Here is a 23,633-nt window from a genome sequence, read left to right as displayed (position 1 = left end):
GACAAAATCTGATCCAAAAAAATTTGTGTCATGTCACATGTCAATTCACCAACCCAAAGTTGACCTGCATTAATCTTCTTTGAAGTTATTTGTATTGTGTCGCATTATAAACATGTTATTCGTTTTTGATTATATCGTGTCAACCCGCATAAAAAATAACACAATTTTGGGTTGATAGGTTATTCATGTCATGTCATGTAGTGTCAAACCCGCATAATAAACGATACATTATGAGTCTGCGGGGTATTCGTATTGTGTCGTGTACCCATAAAAGAAGTGGGCCATGTTCGTATCGAAAGTTTTGATCAGATGTCAAATTCATGTTATGTTCGTGTTGAATGTATTTGTGTTTGTATCAAATTCGTGTCATGTTGTATCGTATCGTATTGACCTAAATTGTCACTCCTAACTATAAATGACAAGGTTAACCCATGTGTTGGGTTCAGCGTATTCTAACGTTTAAATGTCGCTTTTTTTAAAGGCGAATTACTATTAAGCATAAAAAAAGATAATAAACTTTATCTATAAAGTAAATAAATAAAAAATGTTTTAAAATATAGCGTAAATATAAGTTATTAAAATCCAAAATAAATGGGCCATCCATTAGACGCTGTATGATAAAGAGTAAGTAGGAAACAATAGCACCCGCCAACGGCAACATTAAATGTAAAACTATAGAATGAAGAGTGAGCGTTGGGGTGGCATTTAAAGCTAATACGCCTCACGCTAGCGTTGCTGTCATTGCCCTTTTACTTAACCAATTACCGTGGTTGAATCTAATCCCAACAAGTTTCTTCTTCCATTCACAGCCTCTAATATTGGCGGCATTCACCATGGCAAACGACGCCGCTCTTAAGACCTCTCTCCTTTGGCTGGCGGCAGTTATATTAGTGGTTGGAATATGCACTCACTCTTTCAAGAAGATGATGGCTACCTATGTCTTGGGTGTTGTTGGGATTGCTGCTATACTCTTACCTGATTGGGATTACTTCAACCGTGATTTCTCTCGTTGGGCTTACCCTGTTACTTCTGAGGAAAGAGAAGCCTCTCTTCTTACCCAACCATCTGGATTCCTAAGGTAACTTATAATATATATTTGCCTTCTATTTGGTTGCTGGGAAAACTTTTAAGGTTGGATTTGGATTAAGGGTCCCAACTTTTGATTCTTCTTGCAACAATTAATATTATATACTAAGGATAATATATAATTATAATATTAAAGTTGTATTTTTTTTCTTCCCCACATCAACTACAATTTTTTAGGAGAAAAAAGGACAAAAATTTAAAATTATAACTATATACTATACGTAATATATAGTATTAATTCGTTTAGGTGAAAAAAACTTCTTATATTTCCCTTGGATTAATTACTAATTGGAATTCAATTAACTTCTATAAAAAAACTTTAAATTACTTAATTATTTATTAATAAAATGAATTAGTAAGGTGATCACATAGGTTTTGATAATATAAAAATAACTAATTCAACCTAAAAATTTAAAGTATAAAAAATATTATATTTAATAATTTTGTATTACATTTCTTTTAACATTTGTGACTTTAATTAGAAATAGTGTTCTTGAAATGAGTTCAATTCGTACACCATCTATTATTATGGTCATAAATTTGGTTTGCCATAAGAGAGAGCAGAGAGGGTGAATAAATACCTGTCTCATCATTAGTAGGAGTAGGAGTTGGTGCATAGACTAATGTTACTTGAATAATTTGTTATTGGAAATTTTTTCTTTGGTACAGATTTGCGAATTCTCCTTTGAGGGTGATTGCTTATGGCGTGGTTTATGGATATACTATGTACAAATGGTGGGAGTATGTATCAGGGTAACGAATGATTAACGAGTTTTGTGGAAGCAACTGCAGATTCTTCATAACTCCAATTTTAGCTGTACGTTTAAAATTTTGTTTCTTAAATTTGTTTACTTTGGAGGAATCCATAAACTGTAGCAGTGACTGTTGAAGAAGTGTTTCATTTTTTCTGCAGAATAGAATATAAAAAAGGATGATAAAAATGAGTTCATCCCCTTTTTCATTTTGATCTTATAAATGATAAGGACTAAAATAGAGTCCTCCCTATAATCCCAAATAGAGCTATGTATGGTAATGATCCCTTCATTTCAGCTAGTGTCAAAAGAAGAGAGAATGAGAAAATATGAACTCCTACACTTATATATATATATATATATATATATATATATATATAGGTAGGATCCTTTGACATCAGTGTCAAATTTGAAGTTTAACACCTCATCTGATAGCCTTTAGATTAAGAAAGATCAATGATGTCACATGCTTACAAATCAGGGTCGTTGATCTTTTTTAATCTAACGGCTATCAGATGAGGTGTCAAACTTCAAATTTGACACTTGTGTCAAAGGATCCTACCTCATATCTCTTAAACCTATTTTCGTTTACAACTTCTTACAATCACATCTTAACCGTTGATTTCCGTCAATCAATGGTTAAGATTTTCACAAATCAAATTTATTAATTAATTATTAATTAACATGACAACCGTTGATTGACGAAAATCAACGGTTAAGATATGGTTGTTATAGTTTGTAAACTATTTGAGTTGTAAATGTAACCCCTCCCTATATATATATATATATATGAGATTTACATTTCTACAGTTGCTGTATGTGCAACAATCAAATAATTTCCATATATATATTTGAAAGCATTAAATGCGGGGAATCATAATCATACAAAGGATGAAAACATTAAATATAGAGAATCATAACCATACACCTGTCGTTGCTGTACGTACAACGGATGCAAGAAATAATTTTGCATATATATATATATATATATATATATATATATAGACACACACACGAGACTAAATTTATCTACTATGACCTAAGAATATCTAAATCAAAAGATAAGATCTTCGAGTGAAAAAGGAGGACCATAACAAACTCTTTGATATGTAAGCCCACTTTTTATGGATTGGTCTCAGAACAGGACTGTTTAGTTATGTGGAGAATGGCCCATACGGCAATCAACGTACGAGGGCACTCAATTTTTGTTGTTGTTTTTTTGGCGGGGTACATTCAACGATGGCAGTTGGACCGTCATTGAATGCATGGTCCAGCGTACAATGCACGTGCCGTATTGCTAATTAAAATGAATTAAATGCTAGGGTCTGCGGTCGATCAACCATTCTACCGCTTTTTCTTTTTACTAATTAAGGATTGATTTCATTTTATATTTTTTTTTTATATTATCTATAAGTTCATTCATTATTTGAATAGTCCGATTTGAATCGGATAAAACAACAAAACTCTGAAGTTTTAACAAACTGCATTCCTTACGACTCAGACTCAAAATCACTGGTAAAACTAAAAAAATTCCTGGATTAATAGTTAATCCAGGGTTTTGGTAGTATTTCTCTTTCAAACTAAGTGCATATTTGATCTTGATATACTTTACGCTTAAATAAAATGCTTCGGCCAATAGCGCTCTTAAAACATTTTAATGACAAGCTTTTCTGCCTGTCTTTTATGGAAAGCACAAATGAATCAGATTTTAGATGTATCTCCAGCACAAGCATATGAAGGAGTTGAATATACTTGAAAGCTTGAGAACACGTTAGTTGGGTGCTCTTCGCTAAACAACAACATGTGAAAAACGCCTTCAATCTTTGTCGTAACTAAATTCTTCAGGCACCATTATGGAACGTTCCTTTCTCAATATAGGATTCACAATCCCACCAATCATTTGATAAGGTAATGTACGTTACAAGTTACAACTTAAAGTAACGGTACTTGCTTGGACACCCATGATAATGATCATGACCAACTGCAAGATGGAAAAAAGTTTTACCAAAAATGTGTTGACCCAATAAGAATATGAGTCAAGTTCTGGCAGTGACTAAATAAATTTATTTGCAGACTTGAAGCCTGGGTAACCGTAGAGTCAATCCAAAAAACGTCTGTTAGTAATACATGCAAATTTACGGGAGTGTAGACCTGAATTATGCTTTCATCGTCAAAGGCAGACATCAAATATGATTGCCAATTGAAGTTCAACGTTACCATTCTGCAACTATATTAGGTGGTCGCTGATAAATCATACTACAGCTTCTCATCAGAATATACCTGAGAATCTATTAATAGCCTACTCCACTTTGAGAACAATCTTCATGAACTCATAGACAAAGTAACTTATTGAAGCTGAAGGAAGTACCTGGACATGGGAAATTAAAATATGCTTAGTTAGGCTGCAGAAAACAGCACCAGAGCAACAAGGAGCACAGAAAGATAAAGGATTATTCATGGCCATGAATTAAGCTTTTGAACGAGTGTTGTGTACAAGTATCAATTAGCTGGTGTATTGTGTCCCAAAGGGAGTACGAAACCCACTATTTATAGAGCTTTCAGTAACACTTTACTAAGTTCTTTGGTTTGCAGGGTATTAAACTTTTATGACCAATGTTGTTAAGATCTAGATTTTACCTAAGATTGAAAAGGGATAAACAAATCTTAAATCGACACAGATCGTAAAATATTAAAATCACATAAACGATAAAATTCAAACATGAAAACCCACTAATGAAACAGTTCACTTGTCTTGACATCTCCAACCTGCCTACCTACCTACCTAGCAATTTTTTCAAATTGGATTTGATACTCCTGCACAGTGCAATTAGGTCCGACATGATAGCAAATAGATCCAATACTCTCTCAGCTGCAATTAGGCTTGCAAAACTTTTTGAGACCCGAAACGTCCAACTCTTCCTTTCTTGTCTCTCAACATGTCAATCACCTTCCACTCCGAGTCTAAAAATCCCTAACCCCCAAGTTAGGCCAGCAGCTACCACCTCCCCAAATAGCTCTCAAACCTGCATCAACACCATCCCTGTTCGTCGCCTCTCAGTAGACGAAATTACGGAACGAAGGCGCAAGGGTCTCTGCTCTCTCCGTAATGAACCAAACACCCTTGGCCATCGATGCAAGAAGCTTTTTGCCGCAGAAACAGTGTTAGAGGGCAGTGATGGAGAAGCCGAAATGGATTTGGATTTTCTGAAAGTGCTAGAGGCTTCCGAAATGGATTTGGATTTCTGGACATCTTTCTCTCTCTCCCTTCTATGGTTTCTGCGTTTTGTTTTTTGGATTTTTTTCAGAATCGCTGGAACGGTGGCATCGCACGATTCCACCGATTTTACAATCTAAGAAGGCGATCTCACCCATGAGGCACAAAAACTGTAGGATCTTACGATCCTACGATATAACTTGCAATCCTAACAACATCGTTTATGATTAATAAAAAGAAACCTTAAGCAATATGGAAATCAAAAAGGAAGAAATTGGAAGCATGATCATTATAATTTATAAAAAATATATATGTAAAAAGCAAAGCAATATTAAAGATCTAAATTTAACACAGCCGAAGATGATCTTAAAGCAACATAGAATTTTCATAATGGTCCCTAATCTATACACCTCCCTGATAAACAGATAAAATGGTTTTCGTTTTGGCATATACAAATGATATTATGCAATATTACAGGGGAAAATAATCCTACATTCCTACCAGGAACAGTCAAATTTCATAGATAAGACTTTGCTATGTTGAGATATTTAGAGAAGGACCATAAGGAAGCAAAGCCAACTCGTAATGACCACATGGTAATGTAAAATGAAGTTTAGATTATATGACTAAAAAGAAACAACACACTTCATGAACCACAATCTATTTTCCCTACATTAAAAAATATAAGTAGTTCTATTTTAGTGAATCATCAATATGAACGGATTGGCAATAAAATAATCCTAGTTCCTCTGGAAATAGCTATCCAAACTGATAAATATAGTAAGTCCAGTAAAATACAAGTAACTAGGGCATGCCAAGAAGTTAAGAATTTAAATACCTGTAGTAAGCTGGGAATAAGACCTGCATAGAGAGCTGGAATGCCTCCTTGATCCACTATTTTGACACAAGTTGCTAGAGAACTTAATTTAGCTGACTGGGCTTGCAATTGAAGCTGCCTCCTCACCACTTCAAATGGGTATGTAGCAGCTTCTGCACATGCACCAGCAATAGCCCCATACAACAAAGTCCTTACTGGCCCCAACTCAAGCTGATCAAAGGCACTCAGTTCCTGCCCCCGTTTATGCATATTCTGGATTCTCTTCATTCCTTCCGGTGAATGCAGATAAGCCGATTTCAGTATATCATATACACCATAAAAAACTGCACCCGAAGGAGCCATACTTATAATTGATGGTACTAAACCCTTGTAAAGAGAAAAAAATCCTTCAGTTCGAATCATGTATTGGAAAGCACCAATTACACCGCCCAGAGCTTCTCCACCAGGTGCCACCAACTTGGTCCGGATCTGAAAGGCACCACATAGTAAATTTTTCCAAGTGTTTACACTACAAATAGCTGAATGTGTACACTTTTGTTTATATTTGCTACAAAACCTAACTTTTTATATATGATTCAGGTGTTTACACTGATTGAAGAAAGCATATATGGACCATGTAACTTCATGTCGCAACATTTTACTACAAGTCACCATTAAGAAATTACTTGGAAAGGGATATGAAACAGATTTGGATCCTCTTATTTCAGCTTCTAACATGACCTACAGGGACCCACTGTTGTGTCTATCTCTCTACTAACATGATATGGCCATTTAGAAGCTAATCTGTGAGGATTCATGTCCATATGAAACATCTTATGTTAATTAAACAATTCTTTTCCAGATAAGTATTCGGGCACAAGGCACAGCCAGCTAAACAGGAACAAAGAAACAATCGTGCTGCATAGAAGGACAAAAGTCTTTTTTTTTTTTTTGGGTTAAGATTTACATCAGTATAGTAGTGAAATTACCAACAAGAATTTCTTTCCCCATGTTCTTCAATTGGTAGTGACGCCATATCCAAATAAATCAGTCCAAATGTTTCCTTAACAAAAGAAAGTTAAGAACTTAAAATGTTCAGTTGATTTTTCACATGTTCACACCAAGGCCTGGAGACTAGACAGGTGTTGGACACATACAACTAGAAGGTTGCTATTCAGTTCCTGAAACTAAAAGGGATAAACACTACTATAGTACGTTATTAATAGGAATAGTTAAAAGCTCACTGATTGGGTCCATAGTAAACAACGAATTCAAAGAACTCTCAATATCAATGCATAACGGGCATGTTGCTGTGCCTGTGTGTTCTTTTCTTTTTACATGTGAATTTATGCACATGCATACAAGTTAGCCATAACAGAGAAAACAAACTAAGAAATCATAATTCAAATTCCGACATACAGTGTCAAGTGGCAGACAAATAACAGTAGCAGTGATCCCAGCTGCAGCACCAGCAATAAACCTCTCAAAATTGGTAGTTTCCTCATTTCCAGAGAATATGAGTAGTTGCTTTCTATATGTATCATAAGCACAAAAATTAACCGCTTTGAATGGAGCTGTTCGAAGAATGTTTACAAGGTTCCCCTTCCAAAAGCCTCTCAAACCTTGAGAAGTAGCAATTGTTCTAATAAGCTCAAATATATTCTTCTTCTCACCCCGAACTATATATTCCAGCTTAAGTCTCTCGAGCGGGGCAACACAAGTTCTGAAACACCCAAACGCATTCACAGTATGTAACAAAAAAACATAAATGTCAGACAAACAAAAATACAAGAATCTGTTAATTCCGAACTCAAAGTAGGTGGTGTTATCAAATTAAATAACAAATATACCTAGAAACCATAGCAGCAATAGCACCAGCCCAAAGGTGTTTTGTTGTGTTGACGGCATTACCTCCTCGTACCCTAACCTTGGGTGGCCGAACGACACCGTCGGAGGTTGTCTCCTTGTGGTCCCCACCATCCAGTTGGGGTTCGGCAACAAGCTTAGCACTTGGCAAGCTCACTGACATAAAACACCCACCCGGAACCCTCCTCCGATTGGATTCAGAAGAAGCAGTTGTTGCAAGGATCCTCAACGAAAAATAACGAACAATGCAATCAGGAATTTCCGGTTCGAGAAACAACCCTCCACTGGCTCCAGTGAATGAACCAGAATCCGAACTCAGATTGGAGAAAATGGGAGGAGGAGGAGGAGGAGAATATGAATACTGTTGCCTGCAGAGTTCCCCTGCTGGCATTCCCATTTTGAGAATGAGAGTGAGAGTGAAAAATAGAATGGTCTCGCAAACTAACCCCACCAACAAATAGCAATTATTAGAGGCCTCTTTCTTCTTTCAAATATTGCAATTTGCAACAGTGTATTTTGCCCTTTTAGCCAAACTTACTTACCACAAGAAGGAAAGAAAATTTAACGTTATCCCTTTATCTCCTCCTTCCTCAACCCTTAACCCTGTCGATTTAGAAAAAGAGGGGCGTGTCACGGTTTAGGACTAGTACACCTACACGATAGGAAAAATATTTACAGCTTCAAAAAATAAAATAAAATTGTATCATCTAATTATACATGGAATAGAATATTGTGACACAAAAATAATGTTACGTACAATGTTACGATCACATCTTAACCGTTGGTTTCCGTCAATCAACGGTTATCATTTATTATGAATTAATAATTAATTAATGAGTTTGATTTGAAAAATGATAACCGTTGATTGCCGCCAATCAACGGTTAAGATGTGATCATAACATTGTGCGTAACATTATTTGTGTGTCATAATATCCTATCCCTATATATATAACCAAATTATAAATAAATTGTACAGAGAGAAAACTTTTGGTACATTCTACACTTTTATTAAATGAGAAAGTTTTTGGAATATAGAGAGAAATATAAAAAAAAAAAGGTTAAAATGAATTTTTTTTACCCATTTTAGTAAATGGGTGTACGATTCGGTACACTCATAATATTAAAAAAAAATTGCAACTGAAATATTGACTTGCAACTTCTTGAAGGTGTCAAGAAATTTTGTATACTAATGCTTCTTGATCTCCTGTTTAAGCCTTTGAGGATATGAGATACGAGCATAAGGAGAGAGGTCTAAAGGCTTGTCTTGCCTTTCAAGAGTTTTCTTCTTTTCCTACTTGAATTATTTCTTTTCAACTTTCTCCTGAGTGCTCTTCTCAACTTCAATTGTGCTTTTCTCTTTTTTTATTCTTTTCTCCTTCAACTATAGACTCACCCTCCTTCTTTTTTTCTTCCGAATGTTACTCTAAAGGTTGAATAACTATCCTACTCCTAGTGGTAATGGCCTTGTAGTGCTCTCTAGAATTGGTGACAGTATCTCCCGGAAAGGTACCTTGAGCCCTTTCAGAAATCTGCTTTGACAGTTGGCCAATTTGAGTCATAAAATTTCTTATGGAAGCTTCTTGATTCCAGAATAAAGTCCTAGTTTCTTGCATAAAGGTAGATGTATCTTCTCTGAATGAATTCGTGCCTTATATAAAATCAGACGTAGTTTTAGAGAGTTATGCAAGAGCCTTCTCTAACTCAGAAGTGTTGCTTTGTTGTGTAAGAGGTGGCTGCACTGGAAGAGGTGGATTGAGCTGATGTGCTGATTTGTAATTTAACCCAGGATGATTCTTCCACCTTAGGTTGTATATGTCACCATATTAATTTCTCATGGGGTTGCTTTGATTCTTCTGATCATATCAGATCTCATTCACTTCAGCAGACTCTTGTGCTCCTATCATATCACATTCTCTTGTAGCATGTTTACCCGCACAGACTTCGCAAATCACTAGAGGAGTGTTAATGGAATAGACTTGTTGAGAAGCTAACTGTTTAGTGAAAGCATCTAACTATTGTCATTTCTTCTTATGCATCTGCATCATCTGATCGTTCTGTGCCAACAACGCATCATAACTTTCCAACTTCATGATCCCTGCTCTCCTTTGTGGCACTGGAGCATTGTCAAACTCTTGAGATGCTAAAGATTCTAGCAGCTCCAATGCATCCTCTGGAGTCTTGGTCTTCAATGATCCTTCTGCTGCAGCGTTAACTAAGCACCTTGAAGCAGGTGGCATCACTGAGAAGAAGATCTTAGCTCTTTCCCAAGCTGCTAACACATGTTGCGAACACTTCCTGAGCAATCTCTTGAACCTATCCCATGCCTCATAAAGGGATTCATTGTCCTTCTGAGCAAAGCAAGCTATATCAGATTTAAGTTTGGCTAACTTTGAATAGGGAAAGAAGCGGGCTAAAAACTTTGTTGAAAGATCATCCCAGGTGGTGATACTTCGTTGAGGTTGTGTCTGCAACCAAGTTCTTGCATCTTCCTTTAGTGAAAAGGGAAGAGACTTAGCAAGACTGCATCACGAGAAACTCCATTCATCTTCAAAGTGTCACACAATAGCAGAAAATTTTCTAGATGAATATGTGGGTCTTTTCCGCCTTCTCCTCCAAATTGTTCCTTTTGAATTAAAGATAACAATGAGGGCTTGATCTCAAAGTTGTTAGCATTCACGTTTGGCTTAACAATACTTACAGTTTAAGGAACTCGAGCTAGAGTCATGTAGTCTCCCAATGTCCTCAGATGATTCTTAATTTGGTTGTTATCAGCCATATTTTTCTCCTTTGGTTCAGTAAAGCTTGAAGCTTTTTTTTTTCTTTTCTCTCTTTGTGATTTTTCTGTTTCTTCTAGTTGTCTTCTCTATCTCCGGGTCGAACTGCAAGGATCGTTGATTAACTGTATCTCACATAAATCGAAAGTAGAGAAATTAAGTAAAAACTAAAATTGAATTAAAGTGCAAAAAGTAAATTGCAGAATTTTAAATTGTAGAAAATTAAAGTGCAATATACAGTACTTATAGCTACTTCTAATTTTGAAGATTCTAATCCCGAACAACGGCGCCAAAAACTTGTTGCAACTTCGGCAAGTGCACCGGTCGTAAAAGTAATAAAGTGTACGTGAGTACGAGATCGTTCCCCCGAGGATTAGATTTCAATCACTAGTTCACTACTCGCGCTTTATTTGGACAAACTAATACGAAAACTTTGAATTTAAAAGCGAAAATTAATCAATAGCAAAAGAATTCATAATTAAAAGCAAGAACTTGAAATAAAGTTGGTTTTAATAATCAAGAAAGAGCGTAGTTAGGGTTTCGATTTTCCCCAATATCCTTCTTATGTTATGAATTAAATAATCAAGAAACTGCCCTTAATATAATGCCAATCAACTCATCTAATTCATTTAAGGCTTAATCCTTTGCTACCCTAATTCTATGTGATCTTGAAAGAATCATAGTTCCCCGGCTATTCTTCAAGAAAAACATGCATTAAGTTCAAGAATCTAAAGATTGTATAATTGCCCTATGTTTATCCCTAGATCACTAAGATTATGATGAACTTATCAAATCACGATTCATGCACCAACATTCCCATTGTCATACAATTCCCCTAGATCAATCTATAAAGAGCAAACTCATAGAAAGCATTAATAATAGATAAATTCATACAATTACGAAAAGAAAAAATTTCAGAGACAATTTAATTCAATAACAGAAGAATTCAATTGGGTTCCATCTATCCCTAATTACATAAAGATCTAGCCTAGCATAGCGAAATCAAAGACAAGATATAGCAATAAAGGTTCCCCAAACTCCATTGGTGTGATGGTGTTGTGAGTCCTCAAAGCTCCCAGCGTGTTCTTAAAATCAACTCGCTCTTAATGCTCCAAAGCATGAAAGACGCGCTTCTATCACCAAATTAGGATTTGCTCTTCATAATTATCAAAAACTGCTCAATTGGTGTTGAAATTCCTTATTTATAGGTGTCCATTATGTGCCCTAAGTTATTTCATAAGTTGGGCCTGAATTTGGATCGTGCAGCGCGCTAAAGCGTTGAGTAGAGCGCTTTAGTCCTGAAACACCTTAAATCTCTGCCAAAGGGTGCTGTGGCACACTGCAGTGTGCATAAGTGTGCTCTTCGAATGGAATTTTCCTCACGATAGCGTGCTCCTCTAGAGAATTTCATTGTTTCTGGGCCACTTGCTTGCTTTAGCGTGCTGTAGAGCGTTAAAGTGCGCTCTTCCAGGTCATTTGACTTTTTTTGCTTCATTAGCGTGCTATTCCATTGTTCAATTTGCTTGTGAATTGCTCCATATGGACTTCCTTTGATCTTCAATCTTCTCCTCTAAGTCCTTTACTTCATTCTTGCATTATTTTGTGTCAATTCACCTTCGAAAAGAGCAAAATCACATTATGTTAGCTCAAAATCTAACTTTATGTTTTTTTTTTTACTACAAAACCTAAATTTTCATGCACTTGACTATGTAATTCATGTATTATTTAGCCCTAAAAACATGATAACTAAAGGTTTATTAGTATGCATCAGCAGTGGGGAGTTTAATGTTTGCTATGATATGTACAAGACCAGAAACTACGCATACAATGAGGGTTGTTAGTTGATACCTGACGAATTATGGTTAGAGCATAGGAATGCTATTATGAGGATCTTGAGATATATCTAAGGAACCTATTTTGGAGGATCTAAATATATTATCAGAGGGTGTGTTGATTCTGATTTTGCAAGTGATCTGGAGAAAAATAAATCTACCATGGACTATGTGTTTACAATTACAGAGGAGCTGTGAGTTGGGCGTCTCCATTACAGTCAATCATGGCACTTTCTACAACAAAGATTGAGTATATGGCAAAGACACAAGTTTGTAAAGAAGCAATCTGAAGAAAGAGGTTCATGGAGGAGCGCGATCACAAACAAAAGAATATTCTTTTGTATTGTAATAGTCAGAGTGCCTTGCACAATGCAAGGAGTCCAACCTTTTATTTCAAGATGAAGCACATAGAAATTCAATATCATTTTGTTCGGATAAGTCATTGACTTTGTCTTCATGTCTACTATCGAAACTTTAAATCACATGATTTAACTGCAGAACACCTTTGTGTATGTCCATTTTTGTAAAATACTTTTTGGTGTCGTTTATTCTAAGGGAAATAATTGTCTCATGTTGCATAAGATAATTATCTTATGCAACTGAGACAAAATAATAGAATTCATTATTTTTTCTTTTTTTGAAAAAGTAGTGGACCCCGTAATCTTATATTTGTTGCATGAGATAATTATCTGATTCAACATAAGATTAATAGATCCCTTATTCTAAATAGACAGAAAAAATAAATAATTTGTTAGCTGGTTGTGTTTGCAAGCTACTTTGCTTGAGAAGAAATTTCAAGTGTACTTTGATTGACGCAAAATGTAGGACGTGATTAAAGAAACATTGACTCTGTGAATTGTCATAAAAGGAGGCAAACTGTTCGATATGGGCCTCATTAATTTGTTCAAACGCCATTTTTGGCTACTGGAAATGGTTCAGGTTGTTGGACATATTCAATGATGAACCTTGTGACTCGAAATCCCAAACCAAACTTGAAAGGAATTAAAGGACCAAAAATAGTTTTTGAGATAGTCAAGAGTGTATACATTTTGCATAGTTCAATCTAATTCTTCTGTAGTGATTTGTGAAATTATCAACTGTGATTTGATCGACGCAAATGTTGAATGTGACAAAAATTTCTCATAAAGTTAGATATAATAACGTGGCCTCATTATCTAATTATAAAGCATTCTTAAAACTTGTTCAATGTCATTTCAAGCTGTTAATATTAGTTCAGTTTGTCTGAATATTCACAAAGAATTTCAAATGAGTAAAACAATAAAAATGTTTTGAGATTGTCACGAAAGCATACATTTTGTTTGCTTCAATCTTCAGTTTTGATCGATGCAAAATGTTTGATTTAATGAAAGGAAAACACAATAAGAAAACTGAGGTAATAAAAAGAGGCAAACTGTCAGTATGTGTCTCATTAATTCAAAAACAAAGCAATTTTTAAACTTGTTTATCGCTATTTCTGGAAATTGATACTCTCCAAAATAAAAAAAGGAAATTGATAATGGTTTAGTTTTTCTAACACATTCGTTGATGAAGAACCCTTGTGATTTGAAACTGAAAACAAAGAAATTGAAATGAGTAAAAGGACTGATAAATGGTATCAATTGATAGTATTTCCATTGATTTAAAACTGTACATCAATGTATCTTAAATAGAATAGGCTGTTACGGCTGTTACCAAACAGTCTGTTACCAAATAGTAAAACAACTTCCTAAAGATAAGTAACTACACCTAATTACAATAGGACTCAGTTATACATATCCTAACAAACTACAGGTTACAACATATCACAGCAAATCATAACAACATATAGAATCTTCTATTCCAACACTCCCCCTCAAGTTGGAGCATGAAGACATGAAATGCCTAACTTGGAAAGAACGGCAAGAAATGGAACACGACCAAGTGCTTTGGTGAAAATGTCTGCGAGTTGCAAATGAGAACGAACAAAAGTAGTTCGAATCGTCTTAGAAACCAACCTTTCCCGGACAAAATGGCAATCAATTTCAATGTGTTTAGTTCGCTCATGGAACACAGGATTTGCCGCGATATGTATAGCGGCTTGATTATCACAACATAATTCCATAGGATCATCATGGATAACATCAAGTGAAGCAAGAAAAGACTTCAACCATATCAATTCTGCTGTCGCGGCAGCCATGGAGCGGTACTCAGCCTCTGCTGAGGAGCGTGAGACAGTGAGTTGCTTCTATGTTTTCCAAGAAACAGGTGAGGTTCCAAGCATAATGAAGAACCCAGAAACTGACCGGCGAGTTAAAGGGCAGCTGGCCCAATCTGAATCACAGAAAGCATGAATTTTGAGATCACTTTTGGAAGAAAGGAGGATACCTTGGCCAGGATTCATTTTGATGTATCTTAGTACCCGAATGGCAGCCTCATAATGTGCTTCCTTTGGAGTTTGCATGAACTGTGAAAGAGTGTGCACTACATAACTCAAATCAGGACGAGTGATCGTAAGGTACACTAGCTTGCCGACAATTCTTCTATAGCGACCTGGATCATCATAGTCAGGTCCATCTGCCAGAGCTAAGCGATGATTCTGTTCAATTGGAAACTGAACCGGTTTACAATCCAACAAACCTGTTTCTTTGAGGATATCTAATGCATATTTTCGTTGGCACAAGAAGATACCCTCATTGCTACGGGCAACCTCGATGCCCAAAAAATATTTCAAGTGACCCAAATCTTTAATTTTAAAACACTTGTTAAGATAAATCTTAACCTCTTGACATGCTTGGGAATCATTGCCTGCCAACACCAAATCATCAACATAGACTAGTATGGTCAAGAAGGTAGAACCACGCTTCAAAGTGTACAAAGTGTGATTTGCTTCGGATTGAACAAAACCGTATTTAATAAGTGAGGAACTCAACTTTGCAAACCAATTCCTGGGAGATTGTCGTAAGCCATATAACGACCTTTGCAAACGACACACTTTTCTTCCTTGTCCTTGATTAAAGCCTGCCGGTATGCGCATATACACTTCTTCGTCCAGTTCTCCATTAAGAAATGCATTATGAACATCCATTTGGTGCAAGTACCAACCTTTTGCAGCTGCAACCGAGAGTAGAGTTCTAACACTCACCATTTTCGCTACAGGAGCGTAAGTTTCATGGAAATCTTCTCCTGGAACTTGATGATTACCTGCAATTACCAACCTTGCTTTGTAGCGCTCGATGCTACCATTGGAATGATATTTAATTTTATATACCCATTTACATGGAAGGGCATGTTTGCCTGCAGGTAAATCAGTGATAGTCCACGTATTATTTTCTTCTAGTGCATGTATCTCCTGAGCCATAGCTTTACGCCAAACATCATTGGTCATTGCTTCTTTAAATGACCGAGGTTCACTACCTGCATCAATAGCAGCAACAAAAACTCGATGTTTTGAAGAAAAATTGTTAGTATTCACATAGTTGGCAATTGGATACCGTATACCTGAGGTGGAGCTAGAAGAGGTGAGACTGGGAGTGTATGTATGTGCCTCAATCAGATTACATTTGTAGTTACTCAAATAGGACGGAGGCCTTCGTGTGCGTGCTGGACGAAGAGAATCGTTTTGAGCTGATTCTGCACTTCTTTGCACAAGTTCGTGAGCTGAATCTTCATTCCTTTGTACGAGAGCAGGAGCTGGATCCTCACTCCTTTTCACTTGATCAGCATTTGATGTAGAATCTTCATTCGGCTCCCTTTCAGACTGATGGACACTCCCCCTATCTTCCGACTGCACTTCTGCCTCACAATCATTTGAAGTTGATTGAGATACTGGATTGGCAGAATCATTAGAATCTATTGGTATAAATGTAGGTAATGATGGGCTAGGTGTAGGCACACTTATAGCAACAAAAGGAAACTCATCTTCGTGGAAACTGACATCTCGTGACACAAAGAATTCCTTAGTATTAAGATCATACACTCTCCAACCTTTCTGCCCATGAGGATAACCAACAAACATACACCGCCTAGACCGTGGACTAAATTTGTTTGTAGGTTTTGGTTGTGTCATCGCATAACATAGGCAGCCAAATATCCTTAAGTGACTGTAATCAGCAACAGATCCATGCAAAAGCTCATAAGGAGTTTTGCCATTGAGAAGCTTTGTGGGAGTTCTATTAATAATATGAGCTGCTGTCATCACACTCTCTCCCCAGAATTTGATTGGCAAGTTTGCTTGAAACAAAAGAGCACGAGACACATTTAGAATATGCCTATGCTTCCGTTCTACCCGACCGTTCTGTTGCGGCGTATGAACACAGGATTTCTGATGAAATATACCATTGGCAGTGAATAATTCAATCATCTTGTTGGAAGTAAATTCAGTTCCATTATCTGATCTAATACTCTTAACTGTTGTATTAAACTGATTTTGCACCATTAAAAGAAATTTTCGTAACACACCAAAAGTTTCACTTTTGTCACCCATCAAACAAACCCAAACAGCACGACTGAAGTCATCGACTATCGTTAAAAAATAATAAGCACCAGAGAAAGAGGAAGTGCGGTAAGGACCCCATGTATCACAATGAAGAAGATCAAAAATTTTATTACTCTTTCGATCACTAATGGGAAACGAGGATCGATTTTGTTTGGTACGATAACAAATATCGCATGCCTTATTGTTTACATTGCCAAATCGAATGCTACTAGAAAAAGGAATCAGAGAAAGTGCTTCGGATGATGCATGGCCCAACCGCTTGTGCCAAAGTTCTTGCGTATCACTGGAGCGAACTGTTAAAGCTGCTGCTTGGCTTGGTCGAAACACATACACACCATCCCTGTGATCACCCAATCCAATCTCCGTCCTCAGCTTGCGGTCCTGCAAAACACAACTATTATTAGTGAATACCACATCAACATTATGTTGTCGTACCAACTGAGATACAGATATCAAGTTACACTTTAAATTTGGCACAAATAAGACATTGGATAATGAAAAAGAAGGAGTAAACGAAACAGATCCTTGTTGCACAACATAAGTAATAGCTGCATTGGGTAAACCGATTGCCAAAGGTTCAACATCTGTAACATTCTCCAGCAATTCCAATACCCCTGTCATGTGGCGTGATGCACCACTATCTATAAGCCAGTGACAATGGGAATCTTTACGATTTAATTTGTCCTTTGAGCGTTGGGGGTTGTCAACCAATGATAACAATTGTGTCACCACGTCAGGTGTCAGAACGGCGAATGCATTTGCTTGCTCTAGTGGTTCCTCCGTTTGAGCTGCGTGTGCACCAAATGGCTTTGGGAATCCTCCTTGTGGGTTACTGCTCCTATCACCACCGAAACGTCCACGTCCTCGTCCAGGTCCTCGTCCTCTGCTACCACCACGTCCAGGATAGCCAAATGCTTGCCAGCATCGAGAGGCTTCATGATTAGTTTTCCCGCAGTGAATGCATGGAGGACGTTCAACAAACTTTTCCCAATTCTCGTAGTTGGCTTCTCCTCTCAGCATAACGGTTGTTAAAAGAATCCCTGGGCTATCTGATCCAGTCAGATAGAATGGTGATCCAGGGTCTGATGGCTTCAACCTGCTGCTGTTTTCATTGGCCATCTTCAACAGAAGCTATCTCCTGCTCACTGTTTTCAGAGTCTACACGTTGCAGAAGTTTTTTTTTTTTTTTTTAACAAGGGATCGCTCTGATACCATGATAAATGGTATCAATTGATAGTATTTCCATTGATTTAAAACTGTACATCAATGTATCTTAAATAGAATAGGCTGTTACCAAACAGTCTATTACCAAATAGTAAAACAACTTCCTAAAGATAAGTAACTACACCTAATTACAATAGGACTCAGTTATACATATCCTAACAAACTACATGTTACAACATATCACAGCAAATCATAACAACATATAGAATCTTCTATTCCAACAAGGACCAAAAATATTCTGAGACATTGTTTTAAGTGCATACATTTTTCATATTCCAATTCTCTGCCATGGCAATCTCATTGCATACAGAATAGTATGCTTTGATCGATACAAAATGTTAGATGCGATAAAAGAAAAACCTACTCAAAAAGTCAGATGTGATAAAAAGGAGGCAAACAATTGTATATGTGCCTGATTAATCTGAAAATAAAGCATTCATCAAACTTGCATGCCAATTCTAGTTATTGATAGTGGTTCTATTTGTCTAACATATTCATCGGATGAACCCGTGACTCAATTGAAAATGCGAAATTTTAAATGAATAAAAGAACCAAAAATATTAGCAACATTGTTACAAGTGAATACATTTTGCATATTTTAATCTTTTGTTGTCGCAATCTCAAAGGTTATCAAATGTATGTTGTTCAAAAAATTAAAATATTACACTTTTAATAATTAATTACGAATAAATAGCAGTTTGGAAACTATATTCGAATTTATTGCAGTTATTCACGCCCAAATTAGACGTGACTATTCACGCCTAAGTTAGGTGTGACTACCAAGGCATTCACGCCTAAATTAGGCGTGACTCGTCTGGTGTTGACACGTGGCACAAAAAATTAATAATTTAACTGTAAAACTTTATAAGGCCATAACTTTTGACTCGGGTATCCGAATGAGGTAATTCTTTTTTTGATTCCATGTAACTTTTCGAGATCTACGCAATGACATCTCATTTGATATATCTTATCTCTCACAAACACAATTCAAATTTACAACAATGATATTATAAAGACGGCACCAAAGTGGATAAACTCATCTATAAATAAGATGACACCAAATTTTCTATTAAATACAAAACGTAATCAGCTCCTATTAAATACAAAACGCAATCAACTCTTATAACATTAAATTCAAAATTCAAATAACCACTAGCAAATTTATTTGAATTGGCGACAATCTGTAACCAACTCATAAAATTATAACGCAATCAGCTCCTATTAAATACAAAACACAATCAACTCCTATTAAATACAAAATGCAATCAACTTATTGGAGGTTATTTGAATTTTAAATTTTGAATTTAATGTTATAGTACCATTATTGGGCGTAAATGAGTGCAATATATTTGTAATTAGGTTCAAAACGGCAACTTATTCGTAATTATTTATTAAAAAAGCAAGTGTTTAGAATATTTATTTAATTATTTTCTTTATTAATACAGATTTTTCAAATTGATTTTTGAGTTTAAATCACAAATTAAATCTTTATTTTGTTTTTCGTATTAATAATAATTTTTTAAATTTTTTTGGTAATACACTATATAATACAATTATTGCAAATTTGAATTGTGTTTGTGAGAGATAAAATATATCAAATAATATTTTATTGCGTAGATCTCAAAAAGTTATGTGAAATCAAAAAAAGAATTACTTCATTCGGATACCCGAGTCAAAAGTTATGACTTTTCAAAGTTTTATGATTTGTAAGTTGACTTTTTTTGCCACGTGTCAACACCAGATGATTCACGTTTAAATTAGGCATGAATGCCTAGGGAGTCACGTCTAACTTAGGCGTGAATAGTCACGCCTAATTTGAGCATGAATGACTGCAATAAATTCGAATATAATTTTCAAACTGTCACCTATTCGTAATTAATTATTAGAAGTATAATATTTTAATTTTTTTTTACAATGTATGTTTTGAGTGACGCAAAATATTGAATGCGACTAAAGGAAAACTTAATCAAAAAAGTCAAATGTAATAAAGAAGGCAAACTTTACATATGTGCCAAATTAATTTGAACATAAACAAAGGTGCACGTGCCGGCTACCCCGACTACCGCCAACTGCCAACGCAATCTTATTAAGAGTTGGCATATGACCCGATGAAAACAAAATAATGTTATTATTTCCTTCACAATCTTAAAAATAAGAAAGAAAGTTAAAGTAATGTGATTTTAATTATTACTATTTTTTTTGGAACACTTTAATTATTACTATTTAATCAATAGTAAAAATACATTACTCAAAATAAAAATAAAAACAAACCAAGCTCATCTACTTCCGGGCCATATTTAATTATGTCATCAAACATATTATGATGTCATTTAAAAATTAACATCCATAGAATTAATAAAATGATATTAGAACCATCACCACAACTTAGAGATGTGCTATAACCGAGACAAATTTCCAACTACTTGGAGCCTTGGAGGGATAGCGTTACCCGGTTCATACAGCGGAGAAGCCTAACTACTGAATATATAAACTTATCTTAACTCTTTGCGATCGCCTCATACGATGAAACATTTCATAAATGCAGCTGACATGGTAGTTCCAGCATCCAGAAGGAGTTTGTGAATTGTATACCATAGAAATATGGTTTGTTCAAATGGATTATGTACGGATTAATTATTTATTTATCGCTTACCTATTTCCATCCCTTTCCCTCGGCATTTATGGAGCGAGGAACGTAAATGAGCATGAGGCTACAGTTTAACATCCATTGTGCATTCAATGTGGATGACTGGATGGAAATGTAAGAGACGTAAGCTAATTAATGTATTAACCCATTATAATTTGGATAGTGGTTAAGGGTTGAAAAGAACAATGTCACCCCCATAAGAAAAATTAGTCTCCTCCAAATAGGTTAGGACACCCTTGCAAAACCAAAAATAATTAAAGTAAAAATAAATCGAATCGTGATTGTTAGATCGATAAATCATCACACGACTAATTTATCCATCCATAACTCAATTTACAATACCTACTTCTAGCTATATAATATTTTTCTTTTTCTAACCCTACTATGCACCATATATCATTTGTAAAATTGACAGATCTTCACCTGCTGTAATCGTAGTCGGTAGAGCTTTTAGATCGGAGTGATCATCTTGGTCAGTCTTAGGAAACAATTTTGCATTATATATATATATATATATATATATATATATATATATATATATATATAGGAAAAAGTACGACCGGTCGTACTTAGTTATAACAATAAAGTTGTTCTTTTTTTCTCTTTCCTCAGACATTGTCGGCTGACGTGGCGGAGAGAGAAAATGCAATTTTAATGTACGGCCGGTCGTACTTAGTGAAAAAAAATAACTGTAGACAACCTTATCTAAAATGGCTGCAGAAATGTTTTCCCCATATATATATATATATATATATATATATATATATGCACTATTTTTTTTAAATGATGGACTCCACTATCTTGTCTCTGTTGTTGCATGAAATAATTATCTCATCAAATATGAGATAAATAGATCCTTATATATATATGAGAAAACAACTCTCATGTTGTTGGAAAGTTGTTTTCTTCTACTAGTAATTTTTCGATTTTTGTGTAATATTTTTTTTCTTTTTAATAAATGTGAGTCTCATATAAAATGTGTCTATAGCATGAGATATATACACGATGTTATTTGGGTGCTGCACTTTACAAAAGCATTTTTTTCAATATTTCTGTGAGTATTTTTCTAACTAGATCGCTCATCTCCTAAATGCAGTTACTAGTTATGACATCGTAGCTTTTTTTGCTTTTAGAGGGAGCAAAAAGAATGTGAATTACATCTTCTATAAGGTGAAAGAGATAGGAGAAACAACCTACATTATAATATAACTATAGATGAAATTAACAACCTACATTACACACAGCCGAGGTTACTTGATTGAAGACCTTTTACCCTGCAATATATCGAATTATTCCTTTTAAGGGAAACTCAGTGATCGTTATTGGAAAAGAAAATCACAATAGTCAAATTGAACATTTTGTTGCAACGAGAAGAAACAAACTGTTACGAATTAAGAGGCATCATGCAAAACAATGGTCAAGCTTAAGTTAAAGAATCTACCGAGAAACCCTGCTCTGGCATAATGGAGAAATTTTGGAAGATCAAGAACACTATGTACATAGATATGATAACGATACTAGGTTAGTTTCTTCAGCAGTCACTCATTCCCACATTCTTACAATCAAATTACAAGTACGCAGACCTAGATTAACCATCAACCCACTGGTTTAAACTTACAACTATATATAAAGAAACTTCGGCTATTCAGGAGGGAAAATGTAAAAAAGAAAAAAGATAACGCCGTAAGATTGGACCATGCCGTGATATAAAGCTGAAAATTTCTAGACCAGTATCTGCAACGTTCCTAACTAGCAGAAGAGGCTGCACCTTCTCTTCAAGAATTTTGAAGGGTTCTGATCAGGTGGGTGCATGAATTTGCAGTTAGGGCAGGAAGGAGATGACTTGCATAGCATTACCAACATGTGGCATCGCATGCAAACTGTTGCAACCATCTCTTTGTAATCTCCCTCTGATGATAACCATGAGGGAGAACCAATTAAACTATCTGAATCTTTCTTACACTTGCTTGATTCAATAAACAGATCATCATTTTCACTCAATCTAACAGGGGAATCAGAATTATGCTTCTCATTTATATAGTATCTGTCTTCTTGTTTCTTCCTCGGTGATTCACATGTCAAGTTCAGCTCAAGGTTTAAGCTCATGTGATCAGAAGGTGGTTCGGGGATTCTTTTTGAATCCTCTGTTGTTGTCTTATTCACCCTTGTGTTACAAAACTGTATTTGCCCCGACTGCATAATAAAAAAGATCAAAGATTAAACAGAAGACATGAAAGAGTTGTGGCTTTTGCAACAAGTTTTGACAATATATATACAAACCTGAATACTGAGGTATTGACGCCATTTATCTGAAGGAAACGGGGTCTCGAGTTGGAGCTCCATATTTTGGTCCTTGAAGAATTCTTCAGCAAATGGCTCTTCCCACTTTCTCTTCTTTGATGATGCTTCAAATTCTGCATGAACTTCAGTTCTAGGACTCTCGGCCAGCGTTTTGTGAAAGGAAACCATAGCTTCAAAATAAAGAGTGGTGTCACCCCTAAACCTTGTGTCTGTCTCTTAGTGATCCAATGTAGTATAAGACTGAGGTGTTTATATAGGATGAGTTCCCCTTGAAATTATAACCGCTAAGGAGAATGTAATAGGGGGCAAAATTTGAAGGTCGAATAGAAGGGCTTTGCTTACGTATAACGTGCCTTTTCCCAAGTTGGCTCCCTAATAACTACACAGCTCCAAGCCAGTACTTAACGTCTTAGATGGTTTTCTTTTTTGTTTTGTTTAAAAAAAAAACGAAAGCAGTATAATGAAAATAAATAAATTAGGAACCAAAAAATAAAGGGAAAAGTATAGCTCCAATAACTGGAGATAAAGTTATCTCTAGTGAGTTCAAAACGACGTCGTTTTTAGTTATAAGATTAAAAAATTATAATGACAAAGACTAATATAACCCTGCAATATATTATAATTACAAAAACACCTTGATTTTCAT

At 35.6% G+C, this 23,633-nt stretch overlaps 3 protein-coding genes and 1 non-coding gene across 4 annotated transcripts; 2 read left to right on the top strand and 2 right to left on the bottom strand.

Moving 5' to 3' along the window:
- Positions 1 to 700: 700 nt before the first annotated feature.
- On the top strand, positions 701 to 2,093 carry LOC133291674 (signal peptidase complex-like protein DTM1). The gene is made up of 2 exons (XM_061489978.1): positions 701 to 1,078; positions 1,756 to 2,093. Exons 1-2 carry the CDS (start codon positions 834 to 836, stop codon positions 1,841 to 1,843), a joined length of 333 nt encoding a protein of 110 aa, XP_061345962.1. The 5' UTR covers positions 701 to 833; the 3' UTR covers positions 1,844 to 2,093.
- Positions 2,094 to 3,692: 1,599 nt separating this feature from the next.
- Positions 3,693 to 8,152, bottom strand: LOC133291647 (probable mitochondrial adenine nucleotide transporter BTL3). The gene is made up of 4 exons (XM_061489949.1): positions 7,720 to 8,152; positions 7,289 to 7,592; positions 5,891 to 6,358; positions 3,693 to 4,206 (listed from the first exon to the last, which is right to left on the bottom strand). Exons 1-4 carry the CDS (start codon positions 8,130 to 8,132, stop codon positions 4,138 to 4,140), a joined length of 1,254 nt encoding a protein of 417 aa, XP_061345933.1. The 5' UTR covers positions 8,133 to 8,152; the 3' UTR covers positions 3,693 to 4,137.
- A 1,857-nt stretch (positions 8,153 to 10,009) lies between these two features.
- On the top strand, positions 10,010 to 10,116 carry LOC133291680 (small nucleolar RNA R71). Its single transcript, XR_009748827.1, has one exon. It is a non-coding gene; the product is annotated as a small nucleolar RNA R71 (small nucleolar RNA).
- A 12,223-nt stretch (positions 10,117 to 22,339) lies between these two features.
- On the bottom strand, positions 22,340 to 23,155 carry LOC133291678 (uncharacterized). Its single transcript, XM_061489981.1, has 2 exons — positions 22,967 to 23,155; positions 22,340 to 22,879 (listed from the first exon to the last, which is right to left on the bottom strand). The coding sequence occupies exons 1-2, from the start codon at positions 23,153 to 23,155 to the stop codon at positions 22,436 to 22,438; spliced, it is 633 nt and encodes a 210-aa protein (XP_061345965.1). The 3' UTR covers positions 22,340 to 22,435.
- Positions 23,156 to 23,633: the final 478 nt, after the last annotated feature.

Source organism: Gastrolobium bilobum, unplaced genomic scaffold (assembly GCF_033153095.1).
Source record: "Gastrolobium bilobum isolate Gb01-03AN ecotype WA unplaced genomic scaffold, APGP_CSIRO_Gbil_v1 utg1076, whole genome shotgun sequence".
NCBI classification, from domain to species: Eukaryota; Viridiplantae; Streptophyta; class Magnoliopsida; order Fabales; family Fabaceae; genus Gastrolobium; species Gastrolobium bilobum.
The sequence above is the reverse complement of the archived record's forward strand: the minus strand, read 5'-3'. Positions and strand labels throughout refer to the sequence as shown.

Bases quoted from the DNA above. Each gene is read 5' to 3' on its own strand.
- LOC133291674 (XM_061489978.1), top strand. From the start codon at position 834: ATGGCAAACGACGCCGCTCTTAAGACCTCTCTCCTTTGGCTGGCGGCA. The intron at 1,079-1,755 runs GTAACTTATAAT...TCTTTGGTACAG, and splicing joins CAACCATCTGGATTCCTAAG to ATTTGCGAATTCTCCTTTGA.
- LOC133291647 (XM_061489949.1), bottom strand. From the start codon at position 8,132: ATGGGAATGCCAGCAGGGGAACTCTGCAGGCAACAGTATTCATATTCT. The intron at 6,359-7,288 runs GTATGTCGGAAT...GGTGCCTTTCAG, and splicing joins TTTGTCTGCCACTTGACACT to ATCCGGACCAAGTTGGTGGC. The intron at 4,207-5,890 runs GTATTTAAATTC...TCCCATGTCCAG, and splicing joins TTATTCCCAGCTTACTACAG to GTACTTCCTTCAGCTTCAAT.
- LOC133291678 (XM_061489981.1), bottom strand. From the start codon at position 23,155: ATGGTTTCCTTTCACAAAACGCTGGCCGAGAGTCCTAGAACTGAAGTT. The intron at 22,880-22,966 runs GTTTGTATATAT...TTTATTATGCAG, and splicing joins GTCAATACCTCAGTATTCAG to TCGGGGCAAATACAGTTTTG.